At 35.1% G+C, this 19,152-nt stretch overlaps 1 protein-coding gene across 1 annotated transcript; it reads right to left on the bottom strand.

The window, feature by feature from the left end:
- Positions 1–6,529: 6,529 nt before the first annotated feature.
- On the bottom strand, positions 6,530–17,179 carry LOC108728375 (uncharacterized). The gene is given in 9 exon segments (XM_018456899.1): positions 6,530–6,824; positions 6,986–7,100; positions 7,384–8,059; positions 8,717–8,775; positions 9,527–10,811; positions 11,277–14,250; positions 15,666–15,829; positions 15,831–15,860; positions 17,034–17,179. Coding segments are annotated over 9 exon segments (5,574 nt in total). The 5' UTR covers positions 17,120–17,179; the 3' UTR covers positions 6,530–6,639.
- Positions 17,180–19,152: the final 1,973 nt, after the last annotated feature.

Below are 19,152 nucleotides of genomic sequence, written 5' to 3' on the forward strand. Positions count from 1 at the left end.
CCATCTGAAATTTAAATAAGCTTCATTCGCGAGAAACGGTATATGGAAATTCGAAACTATATTAAAAAGTGCGAATATTCGTTATCGAGAAATCTGCGTCCTTTTTTTATTCTAGAAAGTTGATAGTATATTGACAATGCGACTTAAATTAAAAAATATAGCGGAGATTATGTAAAAGAATTGCACATTGATAACAGATTCTGACATAGTCAATACGTGGAGGCCTTATCGCAAGTATGTCAGCACGAGTTGAAAAAATATCTGTTTGTCTGTATGCTATGAATTTTTTTTCAAAGAGGTGTACGAAATCCTGAAATATTGCGATTTTAGAGTGCGTTTGTATTTTGATGCAGCACTCGGTAGCAATTCTCAAGTTTATTCAATTTAAGTCGGACATTGAGATCGTTTGCGAACTCGACTCACGTAAATTCGGAGCTCCACATTCTACAGCCACAAGTCACATTGCAATATGACATGCAGTTTTAAGCGACGGGCATCAAATTTCGTTACCAAGGTTTAATCAAGCGATGATATCGATGGAATGTTAGACAGTTAGACTACAAGAGAATACCATTGACGTCGATATCCAATCATAGCGGTTTTTACGATAATTCTTATTATTTTACGGCTACTTTGTTAAATAAAATAAAATAATTACGACGTTGATGCAACGTCGTATTTTTCCAGGAATAATCAAGTCGTGATTAAATTACATTAAAAGATATTAATTAATGAGTAAATTAACTAATTATCGTGTTATTATTTATAGTATTTATAAAAATTTCCTTCTAATTTAAACCATAAGATTTAATTCTTAGAATTAGAAAAAGATAGAAAGTAAATTGAACCGAGATTAAAATTAATCTTACACTGTGCACTGGTGAAATCGGGCCTCAATGCTCTTTACTTGTTCCATTTACAGCGACGAGCATTATCTAATATTGACCAAGACATTTTATACATAGATCTTTTAACTTACTATTTTAAGCGTGCCAACGTATATACTTCGAAATCAATTGCCCTGAATTTCCATCCGGCTAACTTGTTTCCCCGCGCGTTTTAACCTGTCACGTTGTGGCACGAATTTCGCGTTTGCCTCTGGAACAGTCTCGTCCAGTTACGCGAACCAATTTGCGAATACGTAGATACCGAGAGTCATTTTCGCGGGTGTCGAGCAGTTTGTCGGAATGCCTTTGCGACTAAAGTGCGCTGCAGTTAAATTTAGAGCAAATTAGTAGAGTGGAAAGGTCGTCTTTCGGCACTTGCCATTGTTAATTGGCGAACGGACTGAGGGGCTGAGAGTACCGGAGATGATGCTCCAATCTTTCCCCATCAGGCGCATGTAGGTCCAAACGTATACGCACGCAAATCCCGTTTCCGTTGTTTGCACCAGTCTTTGTCTTTTATGCTCATCGAAGAACGTAACCTCGTTTGGAACTGATATCCGTTTATTATTCGTTATTAAGGTGTTTTCTTCTTTGACTTATTTTGTATCATCGTAATTACTGTCTTATTGAATAATTTTATTCTTATTGTTAGTAGATCTTAGATCTTTGTGGATTCTCTTTCTTTCTCTTTTTAGTTTTTAGAAATAGTGATGCCAGTTTTGAAATACGATATTTCTAAGTTCCGTTTCTTCCGTTTCACTTTGTAGAAGTTACACTACTTGTGGTAAAAAGTCCTTGTGGAAGGTCTTTCTCTTCAGAATCGTTGTTCTCAAGTTATGCTCTTGTGTATTCATTAATGTCAGTTAAAGGGACAGTTATATTATATTTAACTATAATATATCTTATTTTATCAGAAAATAAGATATGATAACTTTAATCAAATCAGAAAAATATATTTCAAAGTTGGACGATATTTAAAGATCGGTATTTAATTTTAGACATATATTTAAGAATATGTTTTAATTTATATTATTCGCACTATAAAGTTTTTAGTCATTAATAAAAATGAAAGGATTAAAATATTTTCAAAATATCAACCTAAAAGCCAACATTAATTAAAAAAACAGAAGTATCTACTTTTATTAAGCTTACAATTAGTTGTACAATTTTTGCGCATGGCAATTTAAGTGGATTGTGTGTCCTTTTTCCCAAATGAAACCATGGTTTTTCCAAATCTCTACATTAAGATATCATTACTTCGTGTTGCTAAACTCTCTTTTTGTAATATTCGCGAAACGTTAATTGCTCGGGATGTGTAATTTCCTGCCGAGATAAGCGTGACGAGGAAACTAAAACGAACGAATACGGAATCTGCCTTCAGGATCCTTCAGAAATTCTTCGCAATCTAACCGTTGATTTTTGAGCTTTTGTTTTTATTACCTATGTGGCAATGACGTTTGATTTTTGCATTATTACCAATTAAAGAAAACGTGATGAAGAAAAGACGAACGAATGGATGGCCGTCGCGTTGCTCTGACCTTCTGTTCTGTCGATTGCATAGCCGCACGATGGTCGAAGATAAAGAGCAACAGTATTTCATGAAATTGCTCATAAAAGATATCGACTCGCGCTGCATCGTATTCTCACGGCAATCCGTTGTTGTCCGCAGGACATACGCGATGTTCCGTGAAATTGCTCGCGCGAGATGGTAGCCTTAGCGGTGGACCGAGCTATTCGTTATTTATCGCTTATCGGCGGCATTTTTTCGCTGGTTTATCCTTTCATCCACATGAAAGTTTTCGCGAACAATAATACATGAAGCGATAAAATGGACATTATCAAGCGTTATAGACATTGAAAATAAGTAAAATATTTGCCTGAAAATGTTAACAGTCGAACAATGATAGCTTTTTTCGCAAAATTAATAAGTTTACTAATTGATATTAATGTACAATTAAAAAAATTTTTTCAATATATCCATTTTCATCATGATATGAATATTCGTTTTGATTTCGTTAAGTTATTTATCAGGTTATTTATTGGATGTTTTCCAAATGCAAATTATTGATTTCTTAACTGTATGTTATTTGGACATTCATTTAAACGTATATAATGAGAGGTGTTCAAAAGAACAATTAACTTCATGTATATATGTATATATATTACATTTTATATTCCAATTTGCAGTCCAATGCATACTTAAAATTAATTCAAAACATAATGTTTATATATTGTAAATTTAATTAAAATTATTATTTTGAAACATGCTTTTATAAAAGCGTAGGTAAACTTGAAAAAAAAAAACAAAGCAAATGAAATATACAAAAAGAAAAATAGATCTATAATTAGATAGTTTATAATTAAATTTTTGAATACATTAATAACACAGTAACTATTTTAAGTTCTTATAATTGCAACGTACTTATTCCTAGAAACTGTATAATTAAAAAACGTAAAGGCATATCTAAAATTCTACAGAAATATTTAGAAAGAATTCAATTAACTTTAGTTTATAAAACTGCAACAAAGAATAGAAACATTAATTTCAATTAGTTGAAACTCGATTTAACAAATCGAATGAATCGAATAAAAACTCAAAATATTGATAAATTCGAAAAAAGCCCATACGAGCCGACATTAGTAATTGTGTGTAAAGGTATATTAATAAAATAAAAGTAGGTACCTTGATTTGAGCCCTCTTCAGTGTAGTACTATGTATCAAAATATTGATACATTCAATTTCTAGTTGAATAAAAATGGAAAAATTTGAACATTGGCAATCTCGTTTCGATTCCTATTGTTGAAATCCTATAGTTTATATCGTTTCGTGAAATTCGAGCGGTGTATATTTTGCTTTCTAAAAATATTTTTACGTGTTTCTTATTATGGCATAAGAGAAATGGAAAACATCGAGTAGGAGGGAAGAGGAAATCTCTATTTTACGATTGGATCTCTTAACTTGAAGATGAGTTGCTTCGAGAAACAGCGATCTATATAATAATTCATCAAAATAATAACAAGTTATTACTGTACTTTTCGTAAATTGTAATTTTACCACACAATTTGGCGATGTTAAGGAGTGAACGTATTGTCTCGAAGCGCATAACTGGTCAATGGAACGGTGATGGCCCGCTATTATTCATCGATATGGACGTGCATTAACTCGGTTTAACCAGACACACAGTTACGTAATCGTATTTCCTTCTCGTAATAAGAGAAAAGCATTATTTACGTAAGTATATCAAAGATTAAATTTTCTATTTTCATAATATTTTCATTTGTAAATTTGAGAAATATATTCTCTTACTCTTTTTTAAGAAAAAAAAATTATGCGGAAATCTTCATTTAGATTTTTACGTATATATAGATATCAAAGATTAAAATCTCTATTTTTATATTTTCAATAAATAAATTTGGAAAGTATATTCATATTTTTTTTTGAGAAAAAAAATTGTCGAAAATCTCTATGCCTTTCGGATGAGATCCTCCTGATGCTCAAGAATGAACATTTAATGATTGCACGCGCGTTTCACACGGATTGATGGATTAGATGCGTTTAGATGAATTTGCAATGCAATTAATGTAGCATCCGAATGGAATGCTCCGATAATTGTAGGGACAGCATGGAACTTTGTTGCGATTTAGAGTGATTAAGCGGAGACTCATAAAGCGCGCAGCTATTGCCGTTAACTATTGTCTACGCTTTACGTAACAAACCGCAACGACATACCACACGCGTGAACATTACTGTTACAGGAGATACATTGTACACGAAGATCCGGTAACGTGCAGTGAAGTAAGCATATCTGATGAGCGGTATTATGACTCACGAGCGTGATTAATGACCCAGTGTAATCAGCACATGCTTGATTGCTAGGTTGGCGCTCATCTAGTATAAGTATAGACAAGCGAACTGATTTATTTATTATTTCCCTAATGTCCACGACAGAAACCCAAGGAACATACAAAAGTCAATAAAAAATCAAAATGACTTTATTTTGATTCTTAACGTCATAAACAGTTAAATTTTGTAACAAAAAATCATCATTTTGACTTTTATGACGTCAAAATAAAATCATTTTGATTTTCTCTTGATTTGGTATGTTCCTTGTGATATTTTCTTCATTATACATATAAGCATTATAGAAAATTACGGTAACTGTTAAATCAAGTCTTAACGCAGAAATAGTAACATTCTCTATAAGATCAAAAAGATTTGTATCTGCCATAAGTGTGATAGAGGCGCTCATATTTTTCTACATTATTTTCTACATTTATAAAGAAGCTTGTATTTTCTCTTCTTTTAGCGTTCTAGAAGAAAAGCTTATATTTTTTTCATCAATGTCTGCATCATAATTTTAATTTAACGAAGGATCGTTTGAAGGCGATAATGTTCTACTATTTTGCCACCTGCGAACGACATAAATGGCCGTGCACGTACACGTGGAGAGTTGTGTCGCGTGAAAATACAATGGAATCCTTCAATACTTCGTTCAATTGAGAACCATTCGCAAACATGGATACAGTAGAAACCGCGCACAATGGTGAACTTCAACAGTCCCGTGGCTATGTGGCTATGCAGTATAAGGGAAGAGGCATAATCGAATCTTCCTATATAACGAAAGGAAACGAGTAAATCCCGAGTAACTTGCTTGAAATCAAAATTCATCACGGTTCATACAAAACGTGCTGTCGCGATGCACGAATAGCATTGGCATTGTTAAACGTGGATTCCGCCTGTATAATTCGCAAGCCAGCGTCATTTGACTATTGACAGTAAACATCGAATATATTTTCATCAATTTGCGACGCACGTCGGAGGTATTATTTGGAGCGGATACAATCGATTACATAGTAACAGTGCGGAACGTTTAAGAGGGAATACGTGTGCTTTTACAGCCGCGAACTCTCATGAACCCCGACCCACTCTTCGTATATGTATCGCTGCGATATTAATATCGCGGTTGCGAGTACAGAATGCGTAGCGCTCGTTTCCTATCGTCTACGTACAATTGGGCGGGATTCATAAACGGCTGTGCGGTGCGCGAACGGATGAGAGTTGGCTACAGGTGGTCCCGGGCAAATCAATATGGGTATGTGTGTTTGAGTGAATATATGAATACCCTCGGCGTTTCCTCACGACAAGCGAACTTTACGATCTGGGCGACGGCACAGCATTGTCGTATCGCGAAAAGACTTGTCCTTTGTCATCGCGTCCGCATGGATTTCATGTTCTCTTTTTACTTTCTCCCGTTGGCGAGAAGCGCGTCAGGTATCTTGAGATGGCATTTTGCGACCGGCATTTATCGCGGTCTTGGAGAACTCTCGAGGCTAAATTGGAATACTACGTAAGATCCAGGCGGAGAGGTTTTCGGAAAACGGACAGCGAACTCGCGACGGTACAATAAACGAGACATTAATCACGAATGAACGTGCGAGAATTGTACGAAAATAACGAGAGAAACTTCAGCGTACAAAAAACAAATTTATTAGAAAAGCATAAATAATTTACAATATACTTAGTAACATGTTATAGTCATATACTGTATACAAAAATAAATATACTGAAATCATATGTAACAGTTAATATCATATAGATATCGGATATAATAATGAGAATTAAATTTACATATGTACGCGTGTAATATAGTAAATATGAGAATACTATCGTAACTATTTAGTTATTTTGACTGAAAATATTAAAACACTGAAACGAATTATTAACAGAAAACAAATATATATATTTTTTCTTCTATTCGTTATCGCTGTACTCCTCATCTTCTTCTACGAGTTCTCGCGGATAGCCGATGGCACAAAAATTTTGCGACGAGAGATATGAGTTGTAGGACGTAAGGTTAAATAATTTGTAGTGACTGATACATTCTACTATCCAATCCACGAGAATGGGTGCTGCCTTAATAGTTCGATACCAATGTTCTATCAAGAAAATCAAAATATAAATGTACTTTAATATTTTTTCGTGAAGAATGTTTATAAATATCAATATTTATATAAATCAATACATGCATTAAATCTTAATTGAAATATTTCCATAAGTATTGTATATACGATGTGTATATTTATTTGTGATAACTTACCGATTGTTTTGTCGTCGTGTATATTGTCTTGGATTACAACGCCTTTCATGCCTCCCATCTTATCGAGAGCTTCGAAGGAATCAACCACTGTGGCTCCGGTTGCACGTAACAAATCCTAAAAATCAAAGATATTCTTACATAAGTTTGGACCGGATCCAACTTGAAATAGCGTAACTGCGACCGAACGCGTAGGAGAAGCGTAAATAAAAATCCTTTCAGTCCAGTGACACGTACAACGAATCTGTTTTAATTACAAGTCGCGAAGAAACTCTGTGTTTTCGAACAGAAATTAATAGCGTCTTCGAGGAAAATAAATGTCCCGACGTTTTTGGAGGCGAAACGTAGATGCAACGTTGTCTCGTTAGCGATCGCGCACATGTAGGCGACTAAGGACTGACCTCATACTGGTCCAGTGAAACATTGTCGTACGGTTCGATGCACAGAAACGTAAAGCCCTCAAAGAGATCCTTGGTGCGTAATCTCGAATTACGAGGTCCGGTGCTGTTAGTTACAACATTAGTCTGCGTGGTTGCCTCGTAAGGAACCTCGTCCAATAGCTTCTGCTGCATGTTACAATCCTCGATCCATCTATAGCTGACTAACCACTTTCGGTGGGCGATACCCTGCACATACTTCAATGTGCTCTGCGCCGTGTTCTGCTCACCGGTGGTCTTCACAACAACGTGTGTCACATCGTGATCGAATTGTTTCACGCAACTCGCGTTGTGTTTCGCCGCGAATTCTTGCACTGTGATGATCTCTTGCGCCGATAATCCGCTGCATACGAAGCGCAGGTCTCGCTTGTCAGGTTTCCAACGGACGTTCTCCAGCATCTTTGAGTTCATCTGCTTCGCCAATAAAATATTATCGTTTCTTACACGCTCATTGTTCCTGTCCATCTCAAATATCGTTTGCGAAGACGGTTCGAACAAATTCGTAGATGTACTGGAGCCACTCCTCAGAGGTTGAACTATTTGACGCGATTTTGGTGTCCATTCGGCTTTCTTCAAAAGCGGGGTTAAGAACGATGGCTTTCCACTTTCTCCTGACTCGATCGTTATGGAGTTTCCGTTGCTGCAACATTACAACAATGTAACTCGCGTGTGTCTCGAATTAACAAGAAAATATTCAGGAAACATTGATCTTTCCGATTTTCTAAGCGATCGTAAACAGCGATTTCTAAACAATTGGGATTAAAGAACTTTAAAAAATTAAAAATGTTCATAGAAACAGATATTACATTAACGGACGAAGTCATAAAAAATATCAGAAAAAGTTTTTAAATAAAATATTTGTAGGAAGATAAATTATATTTTTGATCAAATAAATTCGAACAAACCAATAGGATAAATTAATGCAGACGGAACTGTTTGAAACAGGTATTAATTAGCGTAAAACACATAAAAATGAGTACATAAAGAGAATTTCGAATTGAAACTATACATCTCACAAAATCTTCACATGTTATACATATTATATATTTATATAATATATATATGTATATATATTTCTATTATTATTTTTAATTTTTTTGCCTATGTCTTTTTTTGATATATTATTCGAAGCTGCAAAAAACAGAGGAACAGTCTCGCCTCATTTCTTTGTGACTCATGCAACGGTGTACATATACTGTCGTATTTATGGTCACGTGTATGCAAATTATCTAACTAGCAAAGGCGTGTAACGAGAAAAGTACACTGTAAGAGAGAAAAACTTAAAACGTGTACTTACTTCTTCATCTTTTTCTCAGGAGTATTTTCCACAATGTCGTCTTCGTCAGCGAAGCATTCCTGTGTTTAAAAGTGCTATGATACTCGTTATATTGTACAGTAAAAGCTTTTGTGTAAAGGATCAAAATGTACCGCACACGTATCAATTTCGTTATAAATTATTATACTAACTGAATTAAATGAGATTACAAATGGTGCAAGCTTGTGAAGTATGAGATATATATATATGTACACACACATGAAATATACATATATATATATACACACACTCGGAACAGGCTATTCCATAATGCATTCGTTGCTATTTCTATGTAAACTACAGTAAACGCTACACAAGATCGATGTAAAGTGCTCGCTCATAAAAAGGGTTGTAAAAATCCATTACGACGTACATAAGTATACTAAATTTAAAATTTAAAATGCCTACGACTACATTGCTATATATTTCATAGTACAGATTTTTTATTTTAAACTTGAGTGAAAAAATTTAATTATGCCAATTGTAACTATTTTGATAAGATAGAAATTTCCTTAAATTTCCCTAAACTCCAAGGAAACCTTGTGATACGTTTCTCTTGCGTTCTCTACATGTTAGCAGAGATTATACGAATATATTAAATATAAATTTTACACTTGCAGATATGAGTGAAATTCGTTATAACCGTAGGTTTTCTTTGTAGCGAATCGATAGATATGTTAGAAAAACATTATTTCTCGGAATCTCAAGATTGCAGAGTAAAGGAATATAAATATAGCCTTGTTAATATAAGACATAGATAAATATAGAAATATTAACACCGCGAACACTTACTTCTGATTCTGTATTTTTATCCTGAATATTTTGCTTTCTCTTTTTTGGAGTGCGTTGTTCCCTTTGTGACGGATCATTCTGCAAATTCATTTTTGTCGCTTTTGTTTGATTTTGGGACGCAATACCGAACAGATCCTGTTCAAACATTTGTAATCGAACTTGATGCTGCGTAATATTCATAAGCGAATCATTGAAAGTATCATCTTTTGAAATTGATTCGTTATCAGCAACTGTTGCTCTGTATATTTCATCGTTATTGACGTCAAGTTGACCCGCCGATTGTATTGAAACATTATGTTCTTCAAGGAACTTTTCTTTCTCTCGCGATACATTATGCTTTGATGCGACTGTCTTAGGAGAGTCCTTGTCAAACGCATTGGCGTTTGTCATTGAATCTTTTCTGTCTCTTTGATCACTCACGTAACCACGTCTTTTCTGATTGCAAGCAACATTCTCTTTATCAGGATGCTTTGTAATCCATTCGTTGAATGTTTCTTGAAATTTTGAAATAGCATTCATTACGGGTAGTTTCTTAACGTTTCTAGAAGAATATTGCTCGAACATGTCGTTCGTCGATGACGGAGGTATGGTTGGAGTTTCCTGCATAATGCCACACGATTCATCTGTCATTGTAAGACAGTTCGACGTTTTCGCCAACGGGCGATTGGGATTACGATCTGATTGTTCAGAACAAGGTATGAAATCCTCGCTTTGTGGCTGTTCGACGTTGGCGATGATCTCGTCGAAATTATCCTGTAACAATACTCTGTTGTCCTTTTTTCTTTGGATCGTGATGTCGTTCCGTGCAGGAGAATCTGGCCGTCCATCGGTGTTACTCCGCGATCGATCGATCTGCAGCACTTTGTTTATAATGTCATCGTTAGAAGAATCTACGATCTTGTTTGATGTATCATTCGCGTTCTTTGTCGACTGCAGTATATAATCAACATTGTCCGAATTGAAGAAACTACTGCTCTCAAACATATCAGACTCTCTCGCGGAACTTTTCTGGCTTGGCTTTGAGTTCTTCTCCATGTTGAGTGCATTACTTGAGCGAGACGATTGATGGCTCGCCGGGATTTCTTCGGGTCGGTTTTTTGTCGATTTGAGGCTATTCTGGCTGTTTTTACTTTCCTTCATCAACTTTGTTTGCATCGTATTGTGTTCGTTGCTCCATTTATCGATTATATTCTGCATACGAAGATCTCCCGTATCTTGCTTAGTCGAACATTGTTTCGTAGCTGAATCCGTAATCGATGCATTCCGTTGGACACATTGATTGTCGCTGTATTTTTGAAAAGAAAAAATCATGACGGTGTAAATAAGAAAACTATGTTCCTAACAAGAATACTTTTTCGAGATTAAATGCGAAGTGTACTATCTCTTTCTCTTTGTTGCATTACTTGGTCTAAGAAGTAACGGTAATAACAGCGCGTAATAATAATCGCTGAAAGTAGTTGCAAAGTTGGAAAGAAAAAAGGAAGTTGTTTTAGGAAAAACAATATTAATTATAGATTAATGTAGATAAAAATTGTGACCAATAGCAATAATTATAGACTTCAGTTACAAATAAATTTAAAATAGAAACAATGAATATAAAATAAGATCGACAATAAAAATAAAAAGAAAAAAAATTTTAAAACTAACAAATAGAAAGTCAACAAAATATATTGATTTATATAAGAATTATATATAATAAAATAATTATATAATTTATATAAAAAAAAATTATATAAATTTTCATTAATACCTTTTCAAATTTTTCGTAATGTACGTCTCCGATTCCGATTCTGAGCTAGAAATCTTGAATTTTCTTCTGAGCGCATCCTGTTTTTTAGAAACCGACGAGGTTATCTCGACATCCTGGTCGTCCGAGGAACTCAAACGACGTTTTTTATGTTCGTCCAAACGACTCGAGCTTGCTTTCTCAGATAATTCGTTGTATCTGTCAAGTTTTATCGTACTTTGATTGCTGTCAGCAGCCGAGTTGCTGGAATCGTTTCCATCGCTGGACCCGTCTTCAAATAGCTTTCTGTCATTGGTGTATCTCGTTCTTTTTCTCTTTTTACAGGGATTTTCGATGAAAGGTTCCTGTGCCTCGCACAGCGTTGACGTTTCGAGGTATGAATTTTTCATTTCAGAAAAGTTGTTTCCTTTGATTATCGACTTAATCGAGTTCGCGCGTCGCAACTTCTCGCGCTCGCTCGTTGGGGAGTCTATCGCGAGAAACTTCAACTGCGAATCTTTATCCGGTGACAGCAGTTTAATAGATTTTGACGTTCCTGGATGAATATGCGACATCCTGTGAATCGCGTTCTTGTCCACGCAAGACGGTTTGTGAAGAAATTGCGCGTTTTTCTCAGCGACGTTCTCGATTGATTTATCCGATCGTTGATTTGCGTTCATTGAAGGGTGTACAATCATTGCGTTCTTCGTTTGATTTAAATGAGAATCGGTATTTTTTTGGGGCATCGAAGTCGCTGAAGCTGTACAAATCTGTAATGCGGGAAATTCTTTTGAAACTGTTTCATTCGAATTTAAATTATTCGCGAAACAAATATTCTCCACCACGGTGATGTCATTCGAATTTTGTGAATCATTCCACAGATTAGGAGATGTTGCTACATACATTTCGGATTTGCTGATTAATTGCATATTGCACTCTGAGGTAACTCGAACTTCTGCTGGCATCGACATTTCGCGTTTGGTCGTGCCTGCGAAAAAATATCTGACGTTTGATCTCCTAATATTTAACGAACCTAATTGCATAAATTTCACGAGAGATTGACGTCCTTGATTCTCGACACTTTTCAACTTGGTCGAGAGATACTTTTTCGACATTGTAGACTCATCAGTAAAATTATGATTGAACTTTTTGTCTCGATGAAAAATTTTGGAAACATTTTCATTGTTATCTTCGACTTCGATTATGCCTTTTGATGTATTGGCGGATATCGTATTCTGGTCGGTTCGTTGAATTTCGCGGATTTTGAAGTTCAAGTCACGCCTCACAACTTTCAATCGATCAAACAGCTTGTCACCTTTTGGCACTGGCGAATTGATGTTCTTACGATCGCTGATACAATCTATGTCCATCGCAAGTTTGTATGACTGTGGATATTCGCTTAAAAGCGGCGACTCAATGCTCTTATTATCAATCCTCCTTTTTTTCAAGGATAGCCTACCCTTTTTTGGTGTTGATGATTGTAATTGAGAAGATACAGCTCCACCCAATGTCTCCTGAACATTATTGGTCTCTCGAGATCCGAGAGCTCGTTTTTCGGCTGACAAACAGTCGGACAAAGTTTCAAAGTTGTCGGTAGAAGTTTGCGGAACGTTATGAATTATTTCCTGTTCATATACAGATTCGTTTAATTTCTCTGGCGTTACTGCGGTTAATCTTTTTCGCTGCGACGATAATGCATCACTATAATCAGCGGCATTTTCTTCACAATCTCGATCTTCCGTGACATTATCGAGGCCAATAATTTTGCTTATTTGATTGATATTTAGGTTTATTATGTCTGTTTGGCTGCCTTCCTCCAATGTGGCATACGTTGTGTTCATAGAATACGATTGATTTGAGTTGGCCCCATCTTTGTCAAATAATTTCGTCTGATTGTTCGTGTCAATCAACGCTTTCATTTTTGCGTCTGATAAATTCAAGTTCTTATCAATCGCATCCTGTTTCCGACCACTCGACTCTAGCGATATGTTCGTCTCTTTTTCGCTTTTTTTATGACTTGCCGCAAGTCTAGCCGAATCGTATTTGCTACTCTGTGAGAGTACAACGTTCTCGATTATCTGAGGTAGAGTTTTATTTTTCTCGATGCTCACGTTCAGTTTCTTTACCTTTCTCTTGCTCCCGCGGTTCATCTCTTTCTCAAACTCGATCATAGAGGACCAGTTCGCGGTGAATTGCTCGCTGATCGTAGATGTGCTCCTCGTACCCAGACACGAAGGCGGAGATGTCGCATTTGGATCGTACGTTGTCATCCACGTCGAGTTATTTTGACTGTTAGCCTCCTCAATACTCGACTTCGCATTCTTCTCACGATTTTCCTTTGCACGTATTTTGGCGCGAAGCGTCTTGTATTTCAATTTGCTTGAAGTGGAATTTAGCTCTATTACTTTGTCAATCTGGTTCGCCCCTTTGTTCACCTGGGACGTGTTATCTGGGACTTCGTCGATACGTTCTGAGCAATCCGTACTCTGTTTTCTATCTCGATTTGACCGGCGCCTTGCGTTAATTCTGTTGCGATGTACTTCGACGATCTCGTCAGATTTACCATTGTTGTCGGATATTGGGATAATTGACTTAGCTTTATCTTCGATCGGTGATATTATGTTTTCCGCGATCGAATCCTCGATATCCGATTTATCGGGTTTACTTAGATTATTGGGAAATTGGTGTAGCCACGTGCGAATTTTGGCATCCGATGTGATATGAGTCTCATCGCTAGGAAAAGCAGAGTAGAGATTCGGTAAAGTTGCAGGCTTCTTGTTTGACACGTTTAAACCGCATCGCGGATTACCACGATCAATCATTGTTTCACGGCTTGTCGATGGTTTGTCGGTTTGCCTATTCGCGTTTTGATTCGATTGACAACTAGACCTCTCTTTCTCAAAACGTTTTTCTTTGTTAGAATCTTGGTTAGGCTGTCTAGAATCTGAATAAGAATAGCTTTCCTTCGTATTGCAGGACTTCTTCGAGTGCGATAATACTGTAACAAATTATTGAAGCTTTATCGCGGATATCAACGAAACCGATTTATTTGCTGATGTTGTTATTCAATGTAAGAAATATATTCTTATATTTAATAATATGACTAAGCAAAACTTGGCTACAATCGCATTTATTATAGCTTACTCGTACAATAGTTGAGTATGATTGTTTGATATCCCGCATTAATCAACATATTCGTTCAAAAAATAATTACACATAATTTAAAACTGATATAATAGATTTAAATTGATTGTATTTGATTCACTATTCATTTTAATTCTAAAATATAAAGCATTTTAATAAATGTAATTAAAAAATATCAAGAAAATAGAATTTTAAGAATTGTGATAGAAACTTATGTGAGTAATCTTAACATATCTTAAATATACATGATTATCTTATCCAATTATCGCACGGAAAACCGATAATATAAAGTAATCTTGATCATAATATACTATGACATTAATGTCTACGGTACGTCGATGGAATTAACACGCGGCAAGATACAAATTATTATTCAGAGAAGCGCAGTTTTCATAAAACACGAGAGAAACGTTTTTAATCTTTTACCTATATCTATAAAAATATATATATATTGTATAATCAAGTCGTGATAAAATTAAATACATGATGTGTCTGAATGTATCCAATCTCGTACAAATTTTGATATGTATTTCATTTTTTAAATAAAATAAAAAATAGTTTGGTTTCACATGATTATTTACGAATCATTTATATATATAAATATGTTTTTTTCGTTTTCATACAACATATCTTCATAAATCAACAAAATGTGATTAATGTATGATGAACTGAGTGACGTTATAATAAAAAATGAAAAATATGACCAGAGGAAATCTACAGTAAGGACATTTCGAATATTCAACGCAAGGGAGCTGAATAACGTAGGGAAGGTACGTGATACCCAAACTCCAGGGCCTCATAAAACATTGAGCATTCTCTAAAACGTATAGCATGAATCGAGGCACCCAAGAGTATCGAGAATTAAATTTTTCAGGCCTCCACCATTCCGCGTACGGCGAGGAACGTAGTGCTGACCTCACTTAATGTACTTTTACAACAGGGCATCTACTGCGCCGTGCTTTTAACTTCCGTTTCCAGTTGAATAACACAATAGCGGATCGCGGATCAATAGTTAGCACGGAAATTACGATTATTATCCGCGCAGTAATGATTCTCAATATCGTAGCGTTCTAGTAGTACAAGAATCGTTTCCCAGAGGAATTACATCTTATCTACGTTTTTTTACAATTTAATATCTTATCCTCTGATTGTAATTTCACCGATAATAATCCAGATAGAGATTTAAAATTGATTTATGTCGCATTAATTCGGATATAAAATTGAAACTCGGTAAATTCAGGGAAGTGAAAATATTTGCAATGTACTTACGTTCAGTATATTCGATGTTAGTATCATTCTGGATGGCAGTGACAAGATTTTTGAACTTATTGATATAAGTTTGCAGATCATCATCCTTGGAAATGTTGCGTCTATTAAGACTCTTCTTGCATAGTGGACAAGAAGCGTCTTTTATTTGTAACACCTTCCCTACATGTCTTCATAGGTTCTCTCAGGAACTCCAAACTGTAATAATATGAAATGACTAGTTATAAATACTGTTCTGAAAATATTAATCAAATTTTGATTTATACAAATGATTGATCACTTGGAATGTAATTAATTCCATAAATATTTTTTAATACTATTTAATAGTATTATATAATCTTATGTTTGACATATTTTTTGTAATTCAAGTTTCTTTGTCGCTGCACTGGATTGGATTAAAATTGTTTATATTATTTTCGCCAAATTTCAAATATATATTTATTTCATTTTAAGGACAACCATAATATATAAGTGCTAGTTTAGTCACAATGAAAAAGTCATAAACATAATATTATTTAAATATTATCATCTTATATTTGAAACACATTTCTTTGTTTATATATTTCTCTGACTCATTTAAAGGATAAAAAATCTATAAGCGAGCTTAATACTTAATTGAAGTACTTAAAGTTTAATTAATATAGTCTCTCATATAGAATAAACCTGTCAATTAGTTTGCTATGATTCATAATATGAGCCAATTCTTTGTTGCTACACTAGACTGCATTAAAATTATCTTATTTTTGCCCAAATATATTATATATCTATTTCATCTTAAGTACAACTAATGTACAGTAGTTCAGTTTCACAATGAAATCACAGACCTAATATTGCTTAAATAGTATTATAATCTTAGGTTTGCAACACATTGTCTATATATTTCTCTGGATAAAAAATGTATAAGCGAGTTTGATGCTTATTTAAAGTTCTTCGAGTTAATAATCCTTAATTAATATAATATCTCTCATATAAAATCAGTGAAAACTTTCTCAATTCCTTCGTTATTCGTGATATGTTGTTTAAATAGTATCATAATCTTATATCTATAATATGTTTGATACATCTTTGTTTACAGTTTACATATACTTGATTTATTTAGATGATAGAAAATCTACAAGCTCGATATTAAATTAAGGTAATCAGAGTATTATTAAAATGTCTTTCATGTAGAATCTGTGAAAATCGTCAACTGCTTCGGTATGATTCATGATTGCTGCGAGGTAGACACTTGTTGCACTGCACGATCCTAACCTATATCTGTCCCAGTCATTATGTACGAAACGGCACGAAAATAACAAGTTGATTGCGTTGTATAAGAATACGAGACCGATGGATCTACTCGCGTTCGCAACGTCGCGAATGCGGACTTACCAAATTGTACACTCTAAGGATTTCTGTAAGCCATGTATCGCCTCGCAGATCCGATCGATGTCACTCGGTCGGCTTCGATTTGCCATTGTTTCGCTCACAAAACTCGATCGATACTCAGGAGATATGTTAACACGCGAGCTCACGAAAATATACAGTTCTCGAATAATTTTCGAGAGACTCTCACAAGTGTTTTTTTTTTTAAGTATTCCAAACTTTTCCCGTTTCGAATTACACAACAAAGCAGAGTTGACCAGACTTGACAAGTCGGGTCAAGCGCGGGAACGACGACAAGTCGACGAGACGCCGTCATCGGCGCTACCTCCGCAGTCCGCTGCCACCGATCGAATTACGTCATCGATTAAACGCACCGACCGCTGAATCGAAGTACTGTGGACTAAAGTCACTAGATTTCTAAAGTACCGCAATTAATTTCAGAAATTGCGATAAAATGACCGAAGTGCACATAGTACACGATTCCAAGCATGATGGTTGGGTGGTTCATCTTTTAAACTGTACTTACATGTTCCTTCGTGCACTTTCATGCACTAAATTTCTACAACAAATAAACCCGTATTAAAGTAAAGAACACATAAATTAAGCATTCGTACATATTCTTTTGTTCATAAATAAATTAATTATAACTAAAAACATTGATTTATATATTTGACGGCTTCATTTTCAAATAAAGCACGTGATACAAATGCATAAATTCGAAATGGCCGCGTTTTGCTACAAAATGGATGCGAGTTATAGATCTAGGTAATTTATAGATCTAGGCCGCGGTCCAGTTTGTAGCGTCAAGTGGACCGCAGTCCTAGTGACTTTATTAAATCAGTTAGGGCCACTGTCACCATAGTAGGAGCACGTTGGAGCATGTTGGAGCTTGCGCGCGAACAAACCTATAGACTGCGTTTCATAAAGCGCACGCTGAGCATAGGCTCCGGTTTTTTCATTTGTTAGTTAACTTTTGTCTTCTGCGACGATTTCCTTACTCCCTTCAATTTATTATTGATCGTATCAACTTAACGCATGGGATTCAGCTGAGAGCCATTTAATCATGACGTAAGAATACAAGTGTTTCATTACGCATAATGGTCGAATTTAATTTTAGCAAATTTCTCATGTTAAATTTTTAATATCAGTTCTATATTGACTTATAACATTTTGAATTAATTTTTCGATTAGTTATCGACTGTACATCTTGGAAGCGATCAAACACCTTATATTCGTGCATTTAATAGTAATAATAATGATAATAGAAATAAAAGCTGGTTAACTCTTGTGATTATTATATCCTGATAATAATTATTAAAAATTGTATTTTTCCACTTATAGTTAATCACTAAATTGATGGTTTTGTGAATAACTTTTAAAGTTACCACTACAAAAATATTAAATAGTTTAATGATTAATCACTCTTAGAAAAAAGAACAATTTTTACATTATCATCAAGTTAAGTGAGGTTAAATCTAAACTACAAGTTAACCAGATAATGAAAAACTGGGTTATAATCGTATTATTTTATAACGTTTAACATTATAACTTTATAATGTTGTTCACCGAATGTCAAAAATGAGAATAAAATGATACATCACATATGTATTTCTATTGCTTGTGCTTTTCAATTATGTCTTAGGCTTGCTCACACTCTTGGAAACATTTTATCCTTGTTGTTTATCAAATATTAAGCGAGGACAAATGATGCTCACAAGCGTTGTGAGCGCGAAATGGGACGCAGCCATAGTTCGATTTAATATTTATAACTATATTAAGAGAGCGATTTTGTCGATATCGAACGCACACTGCAATGACGATCCCGATTACACCGCATCCGACTCCTGAGTGTTTTTCTGATAATCTCTTTCGGTTTACAACTCCTTTTAACCCAGCGCGAGCAGTAGTATTCGATGAGAAACGCAAATCGATAAAGGTTTTTTGAAACCAGAGAATAGAGAATCTCTTTACATTTTTGCAAATTTTACACAATTATTTTACAAATTACACACACACACACACACGCACACGCGCACGCGCACGCGCACGCACACGCACACGCACACGCACACGCACACGCACACGCACACGCACACGCACACGCACACGCACACGCACACGCACA

Source organism: Mycetomoellerius zeteki, unplaced genomic scaffold, assembly GCF_001594055.1.
Source record: "Mycetomoellerius zeteki isolate Tzet28-1 unplaced genomic scaffold, Tzet1.0 scaffold61, whole genome shotgun sequence".
NCBI lineage: Eukaryota > Metazoa > Arthropoda > Insecta > Hymenoptera > Formicidae > Mycetomoellerius > Mycetomoellerius zeteki.